The sequence below is a fragment of the Haplochromis burtoni genome, unplaced genomic scaffold (genome assembly GCF_018398535.1).
Source record: "Haplochromis burtoni strain Fernald_Lab_line unplaced genomic scaffold, NCSU_Asbu1 Contig_54, whole genome shotgun sequence".
NCBI lineage: Eukaryota > Metazoa > Chordata > Actinopteri > Cichliformes > Cichlidae > Haplochromis > Haplochromis burtoni.
In genome coordinates, this window is record NW_024582415.1 from 2,604,051 (window position 1) to 2,612,327 (window position 8,277).

The 8,277-nt window shown below is 39.4% G+C and overlaps 1 protein-coding gene across 3 annotated transcripts; it reads left to right on the forward strand.

Annotated features, from left to right (window-relative positions):
• The first annotated feature begins 1,463 nt into the window (after positions 1 to 1,463).
• On the forward strand, positions 1,464 to 6,398 carry zgc:114041 (uncharacterized protein LOC574425 homolog). 3 transcript variants are annotated; one of them, XM_014329537.2, is made up of 6 exons: positions 1,464 to 1,622; positions 1,897 to 2,043; positions 3,259 to 3,489; positions 3,565 to 3,708; positions 4,139 to 4,921; positions 6,179 to 6,398. In XM_014329537.2, the coding sequence occupies exons 3-6, from the start codon at positions 3,288 to 3,290 to the stop codon at positions 6,379 to 6,381; spliced, it is 1,332 nt and encodes a 443-aa protein (XP_014185023.1). In that variant the 5' UTR covers positions 1,464 to 1,622; positions 1,897 to 2,043; positions 3,259 to 3,287; the 3' UTR covers positions 6,382 to 6,398. The 3 variants fall into 3 exon arrangements, with proteins under 3 accessions (XP_014185023.1, XP_014185022.1, XP_014185021.1); XM_014329536.2 differs by lacking the exon at positions 1,464 to 1,622 and adding an exon at positions 1,654 to 1,804; XM_014329535.2 differs by lacking the exon at positions 1,464 to 1,622 and adding an exon at positions 1,655 to 1,770.
• Positions 6,399 to 8,277: the final 1,879 nt, after the last annotated feature.

The window sequence follows — 8,277 nt, forward strand, 5'->3', positions numbered from 1 at the left end:
ATAAAGTATCGTGCTGTTAATAGGGCCAGTTATTAGATAGCGACAAATGAGAACCTTCCAAGCAACAGCAAAAAATAAATGACTGAAGATTAGGGCTGCCACGATTAGTCGACTAGTCACGATTACGTCGACTATCAAAATCATCGACGACTGATTTAATAGTCGACGCGTCGTTTGAAGCTTTGTAAGATCACAAAAGACGCAGGAATAAGTAGTAGGATTTAAGAGTGTAATAACGGACTGATACAGAAGATGGCAGCACTGCATTTACAAGGATGCCAGCTGCCGTTAAACCCCGAAGAAGAAGAAGAAGCAGTGTCCCAGAATTCATAGCGCAGCCCAGCTCAAACAGCGGCAGCTAGTTAGTTTTAATATTACTCTTATTATTCTTTCTGGGTCACAAAATAAAGGTTTAACATATGTTCAGGCGAGAATGTAGCTGTGTAAACCTCAAATATCTGCTCAGTTTATCAAGACACCACATATTTTCAAAAGCGCTCCGACGTTTTCGGAGACGTCTGTTACCCACTAGCTCGATAGCGAGCCGGGGGCTAGGCTCACTAGTGACCTGAGACCCACCGCTGTCTTTCGCTACTCAGGTTAAACATATATAAGTCACTTAGATAACTTAACAATGTTATTGTTTAGCTTTTTTTAGTATTTTATTTGTTCCTGAGTAAATCAGTTTGGCTGAGATTAAAGTTATAGTTTTTACACAGCTGAATAAACGTCAAGCAGACAGCTGATTATCAGAAGTGTGAGATTCTCGAGAATATACTCCAGTGTCCTGTTATATTTTAGATAGCAAGGAGTTTATTAAACTTCACCGAAACAATCTGCAAATTTCATTAAAATTTAATAAACTACATCTTGTCTTTATTTTTAGTTAGCACAGACCTTAAACACTTAAAGCTGTAAGCTAATGATAGTTATATAAGAGCAGATGCTGCTGGTGCAATAAGATGTACTTTTACGTCCAGTGGACTGCATGATCTGATTAGTCGACTAATGCAAAAATAATCTGACTAGTCGACTATCAAAATAATAGTTTGTGGCAGCCCTACTGAAGATTCACAAACATTTACACCAGTGTCTTTGTCTTGATGCACACTCAATAGCCCAGGTAAGAAAGTCACATAAAGCTGATTCTGGGAAGAAGTCGCTTGGAAATGTTGCTCTCACTGAAAATGCTGCCTTGAGATGAAGGGATCATCTGGGATTGGTGTCAAGGTGATTAGTGGATGTGTTCCCCAAAGTCTTTGATTCCCTCTGTGCTGTTACAGATTTTTCTCTTAAGATGTGCTTCACATGGTTCTCTAGATTAGACTGCTGCTACTCATACAGTACTTTGTTCTGATTTTGTGACACCAGCAAAAAGAGAGAATAAGTCAAAAATCCAGAAATATCAACTTCTTTGGAGTCAAATAGTGATTGTTTTTGTGTTGTTTTTTTAATAAAAAGATCACCTTCTTTATTTTACGGCTGGTTTCGTTTTTTCCTCCTCCTGGTGTAAGTTGACGTCCATTGGCTGCTGATTCAAACTGCTAAAAGCTATAAATAGACTTTGTGGAAAAGGTCACACCGATCTCTTTACAAAGGAACCTTGCATGTAACTTTCCACGGTAAATATGAATCGCTCTTTACATGTCTAATTGCTTTTTACTTGCTAATTCAAAAGCAACAGACAATACAACGTATATGGAAATTGATATTTTATTTTGAAATCCGGATGACGACGTTTGAGCTGTGACTTCGTACTCGCTAATGATGGTAGGCGGACTTGTGTTTAAAGCGGACGTTAAAGGTTGTGAGCTGTCGTGGTTTTGATAACTGCGAAGAAATCTTTTAAAGTTGAATGGCACACATCCCAACTGTAACCTCTTTCTGTCCTCTCAGTCACCACAAACGTCCAAATGAGAGTGCACTTTAATTCCGAGGAGAGCTGGATTTCACAGCGCAGATGCGACTTCACCACAGTACATAAGCCGGTATGTTAGCAGCAGATATTCCGAGAAGACCCGGGGAAGGACGTTAGCTTCGCAGGTGATTTTCCACTTTTTTCTGTTTATGTCAATACCTTTAACGTAAAGGAGACGCAGTGAGTGTACCAGCCTTGTAGACAATAAGACAAATGATGCTGATCGAACATTATTTTAAATGTTTAGTCCGCTCATTGGGAGCTAAGCTTGTGAAACCGGGCTGCAAATGTTAGAAATGTTAATGTTAGAAATAAATATTTTAAAACAACAACAATAGGGATGATACAATTTTAACATTTAAATACCTCTAAAAAGACTCTTTAACAAGCGTGAGGCATATAAACTTATAATAATTTAAAATGTAAGATAAGCATATTCCCAAAACAAAAACATGAGTATGTTCCTGTCTGTGTATAGAATAATTATTAGCAGTTATTGCAGTTATTATAGCCACAGCTTTTACAAGAACACTAATGTATATTTAATAAAATTAATATGAACAATATTCTCACTCTCGGATTTTCCTCCTCAGATAAAGATGATGCAATTAAATGTAACAAAAGTTTTAATACACAAGACTTAAATACCCTCCTCCACATACCATTAATATTTAATATAAAATGAGCTCAAATTTCAACAGCACAAAGTGCTATCAGTTTGAAAAATATAAGTTAAAATAAATATCATATCAAACTCAGAAAAACCTCTGCTTTGAAGATGGACTTTTTTTGTTTTCTGTGAAGCATAATCGGCATCGAGTCACCCTTTTTTACCCACATCTCCACATCAGCATACAGGGAAGGAGGTTCATTTATGTCAGCAGCAGACTCTCCAGTTTGAAGGTTGTCCTGTTTGTTTGCTTTAACAAGCAGATTCCTCATCTGAATACGCCACTGTGCCAAAAACATTTGATTTGCCAATATTATCTTGATAAACTGGCAAAATCACAAGTGAAGCGCACAACAGGTCACCAACTGCTGTTTCTCTAACAAAATACATTAGAAAAACAAGCAGAAAAGTCCTTCACAGCAACAGTTTCTGCATGATACCTGCTTTTTAGCTTAAAATGTAGGAATTATTTTTCTTAAGTAAAAGTCATAATCCAACTTAATACATAGTAGCCTACAGCGAGAAGAGACAAGAGCTTTCAGAGAGGGTTGTGCCACCCCATACGCTCCCTTTAGACACGCCCCTGTGTAGTCACTCATACAGTTGTATAGTTTTTCACTTCTGAGAAGTTTCTGATCACCGCCGTAACTGGAGATTTTTTCATCCGCAGGAAAAAAGCCTGCAGATAATTTTTAAAAGATGAAGTCCAGAAAAGTTGAACCCCCCGACGGCGGGTATGGCTGGGTGGTGGTCATGTCAGCCTTCTTCACCATGGGCCTTACTGCTGCTGTTCTCAAAAACTTTGGACACTTCTTCATTGAAATCCAGAATCACTTCGGAGTACAGGCCAGCACCACCTCTTGGGTGACCTCCACAACAATTGCTATGCTTCATCTAGGAGGTAAATAAGTGGTTTTCAATCTGTTGTTTTTAAACCAAAGGCGTTTTCGTAGAGCCATTGTTATTCTCTCTGCAGCTCCAGCAGCCAGTGCGATGACCTTACAGTTTTCTCAGAGAGTAGTCATCATGCTTGGAGGCTTGCTGGCTACCTTAGGAATGGTGCTGGCTTCACTGGACCTCAGTTTGCCCTGGCTCTACCTCACCATGGGCATCCTGCAAGGTAGCACACCCGGGACATACTCTAAATCCTACAAAGCAAATTGAACCATTTTGAGGGTTTGAATGAAAAAACTAACCTTGTAAACTGATTTTTAGGGCAGAAAAGAAAAGTATCACTGCTACTAAAAGTTCAATATTTTGTGATTTTTGAGGATAATCGTCACGTTCCATTTCATGTTAAGAAACATGTTTTTCCACCAGCAGCACTACTACTACAATTGCAATGGACTCTTTTAATGTTTGCATTTTGAAACAGACAAAACAGCATGAAATGGTATGCAAAGACTTACAGTGACACACACATGTCCTTAGAAGTGACGCGCTACAATTAAAACGAATCTGGGACATGCAAGTAATGCTAATACTGGCAGACCTGAGTCTTGTAAAAGAAATAGTGGGTGGTTAATAATTTTCATCATCTCTATTTCCAGGAACAGGTCTTTCCTTCTCCTGGATCTCTGCCAACAGCATGGTGAGCCACTACTTTGTACGATGGCGTCCCATTGCCTTTGCCATCGCCAGTTCAGGTGAATGCGTCTTTGCTGTTATGTTCAGTCCGTTCTTCAAGTGGCTCATTGACACCTACAGCTGGCGGGGTGCTTTGCTCATCATTGGAGGCCTTCAGCTGAACCTGTGTGTGTGTGGTGCGCTCATGAGACCCCTGAAGAAGACCACGAGACCTGCACAGGACACCAAAGACAGTCTAGAGGGAGATGCAACCACACTCCTAGCAAAGAGAAGGACCTTCTTCCAGTGCTTCCTCATGAGAAAACCTGAATTTTTTCTGTACATCCTGTTTGCAATATTTTCAGCTGCAGGGTTTTTCATCCCACCTCTTTTTCTGGTCCCCTTTGCTAGCAGCCTGGGTATGGATAAGTACTGGCCTGCTATGATTCTTTCTGTTCTGGCTTCAGCTGACCTGGCAGGGAGGCTGATTTGTGGGTGGATCGCCAACATGAGGCTGGTAAGAAACCTGCAACTGCTCACCATGGTGGCCACTCTCCTTGGCGTGGTGCTCCTGCTGCTGCCCATCAGCCAAAACTACTGGGCCATTCTGGTGTTCGCCTCACTCTACGGCTTCCTGTTTGGCTGTGTGGTGGCCATTCACGTCACAGCTATTGTGGACATTGTAACCCTGGAGTGTTTCGACAGTGGACTCGGACTCTTTATGCTTTTAAGGAGCATTGGAGGTTTCACTGGTCCACCTGCTGCAGGTAATGCGGATTATCAATTATGTTTTTTGTTATTTGTTATGGAACTACAAATGTCGCAAAACAATTTTCTGAATGAGGATCATTTAGTGCTTTTTTATTTCACGTTTTGACTTTGATGAATTTTACTGCAGTTTATTAAAACCATCTTTGAGATCATGTGCACCAGGCCAGTGAAACTGCCCTTTCCATCAGGGTACAGACATTTAACTCATGTAATCCCTGAGATAGCTTAATATAAAAAAAGAAATGCAATCTCAACAGTATCTCTTAGTTTCTCTTATCAATAAAGACATGCTGCTGTGGTAAATAAATGAAAAATGGCTCTTTGGGCTTAAATTCTGAGACGTATATGTGTAAATAAAAAACTTTGTTACTTTGGTCAAGTATAACTGGCCATAAAGGGGAGGTCTTTATCTATTGGAAAGATGTAAACTGAATGAAAATAGAGTTAAAAGTCCAAAATTGATGTCTTAATTCTCATTTTACAAAGCCATCCAGTGGATCAGATTGGAGTCTTCACCAGTCTGATTCAGATTCTGGAAAAGACTGACTTTGATGTTAATACTTTTTGCTAAAGATAGAAATGCGCTCAAGTTTAAATATAGTAGAAAAGTGCTATATAAGAACTAGTTCATATGAAGATAAAGCCTGACACACAATTTTATTTCAGCTTAGTTCAATGAAATTAAATTTTATTTGTATAGTTATTAAGATAAGATAAGATAAGATAAGATAAGATAAGATAAGATGACCTTTATTAATCCCACAGGTGGGAAATTTGTTTCGTTACAGCAAAAGTGCAAAGTTATGTAGCAGAAATGATATAAATTCAGGGTGCAGGTTTTGCTGACATAAAAGCGGCACTAGCTCCTTTACCTTTGAAGTAAACCTAAACATTTTGACAATTATGATGTGTGTCGGAGCTGCTGCTGTGCATAGCTGTGATCTCATGGCTCCAGGTGCACTCAGCAGTTTGTTAGCCACATCTAGCAGATGTGAACTGTTCAGTTAAACATTACAGAGCAGATACCAAAAAATTTACATTTTTTATGGTCATTAAATATTTAAATCTGACGTGACATGATCTTGTTGGCTTTTATGTCAAATAATAAGACTGCTTGTTAGAAGTCATCAAAGAACAAAACCTCTTTTACAGTAAATGTCTCAAACATTTCTCTGCATGAACGCATACCCGTGTTCATTTATTCATCAGCACTGGTGGTGTGATGTTTCTTCTTGTCCTGATTACTTGTGCAGGCTGGCTGGTGGATTACACAAACAACTACAACGTCGCCTTCTACCTCTCGGGCGTCTGCCTGATTGTGTCCGCAGCGTTTGTCGTCCTGGTCGACCGCCTGGTTCATAAGAGGAGAGAAGCAGCAGAGCCTCAAGTTTATTGTGCCATCGACCAGCAGGAGGATTGGGAAACGGCAAAAGCCGAGTCAGACACTGTTACATAAAGGGAGAACCCAGCAGAGTTGTGGGGTGCATGCTGTTTTTTAGGGGCACATACTGATATCAGCGGATATTTTTTCATGTATTTTTATAAATAATCTATATTCACATATAGTGATGTAGGAAGGCAAGTGCATCACCTGGAAATTTCATTTCACTAGAATAACCAAGCATGGAATCCTCTATTATTGGATCCTAACAGATAAGTGTGGCATACTTGAACACAAACACAAAGAAACTTAGCTTTTTTTAATTATTTATTCAAAATAGAAAATTAGTACTTATGTGTAGAGAAAGCACCATCAGAAGCAGCACTCTTCTTCTTCCCGTCTGTTATATCAGCTTTTCTTCTGTGCAGAATAGTGTCAGTTTCAGGATGTTTTAGTGTTGGGGTTTTGTGTGTTCTGCCTGTTTTGAGATATTCGTTGGTGTTCCTGTTCAGAAATCTGCTTGCAGTTAAACTGATGCCCTTGCATCAGACTACTTGATATGATGGGGTTTTCAGCTCAGTCAGCAGAGTCAGTGTGACAACAAAGGATCCACCAAAAACAACACTTTCACTTAATTTTCACTTGTTTGCTTCTCAGTGAGTATGTGTCGAAGCTCGTTTCCACCACTGACATAAAGGATTTATTGACAGGTAGATTTCACGGTAGATATCGCAAAATTCTGACAGACTAACTCAAACTTCTGTGCAAGGCAAACTTTTGAGATAATAATCCCAAACTTTGGGGTGATTTTTCAGTGTTGCTTCTCCTGAGAAGCAGTCTTACAATCCTGCTGTTCACAGCTAAACACGTGTTGCACGTTCACTGGCAGACTAGTTTAACTCTATTTTACTAACACACCTTTTTTGCAGTCTAACAGTTGAAAGAGTTAACTGCAGATACTGTGATCGATTGCAGATAATTTGTCTTACAGTGGAATGACTTCTTAATGTACTTCATTCTTTGACCTGAAAGCCTTTGTCAGTTATTTAGATGTCACACCCCAAACAGCTTCTGGTTGTTGGCACCTCATCTGAAGCTGCTTATTTAAATTTTATGCACTTGAAGAAGTGAGATAAATGTAGAGAAGTCTCTGCATTTTCCATATGATTGATCTGCTATTATAAAAATGAGTACAAAATAACTGCTTTGCCATTTGTAGAGCAAATGAGTGGTTACTCTACAGACAAAAAAATCCAGCTATTTCCAGGGTAAAGTGCCTATGTCTGAACACTTCATGCAGGGTAGTCTTTGTGGGCTTGAATGCCAGGAAAGCAGTTTGATTTGTTAAATGTTTAGTTTTCTGCCAGCAGATAGGGGATTTGACCTAGTTAAACAGGTTTTGTATGCCCTGTGTGAGATGACCTGGTGAATTTATTCCCGTGCTTTTCAGGTCTCATTAGGCTTTATTCTTCTGTGTTCAATCAGAGAAATGAACCAGCTTATTACTCGAAACCCTTAACAGATTTTAAGACACACCAGGGAACAGATATCACAAAAAGGAGCTGTATTGTTTCAGCTTGAACTTTTGTGCAGTCACACATTTTGTAATCAGAATTGTATAACCCATCGTTAATGGGCTGCAAACTTGTGACACTATAATTATCCAAAGTTAGCCCGGAGGACCACGTCATCTGAGTAAAAATAAATACTTTGGTCTTTAAAAATAAAACAAGCGGAATTACCAAACTGAAACACTGCAGCTGTACGTCTGTAGCAGATGTGAGGCAGGTCTTCATCTGCAGAAGTGACTGAAAGTAGTTCCAGCAGAGTTTAAATAACAAGGCTGATGATGTCCTGAGGAACTCATTCCCAAAATTCATCTGTTTCTTGGAGAGGGGGTGGCTGCTGAAGCAAATCTCATATGGTACCAAATTAGCCTTTATAATTCCAATAACTACCTCAAGCAGTATA

What these genes read in the sequence shown, in the direction of transcription:
- zgc:114041 (XM_014329537.2), top strand. Translation starts at nt 3,288, where the DNA reads ATGAAGTCCAGAAAAGTTGAACCCCCCGACGGCGGGTATGGCTGGGTG. An exon ending in TGCTATGCTTCATCTAGGAG is followed by an intron (nt 3,490 to 3,564) that starts GTAAATAAGTGG and finishes TTCTCTCTGCAG; the next exon opens with CTCCAGCAGCCAGTGCGATG. An exon ending in CACCATGGGCATCCTGCAAG is followed by an intron (nt 3,709 to 4,138) that starts GTAGCACACCCG and finishes CTCTATTTCCAG; the next exon opens with GAACAGGTCTTTCCTTCTCC.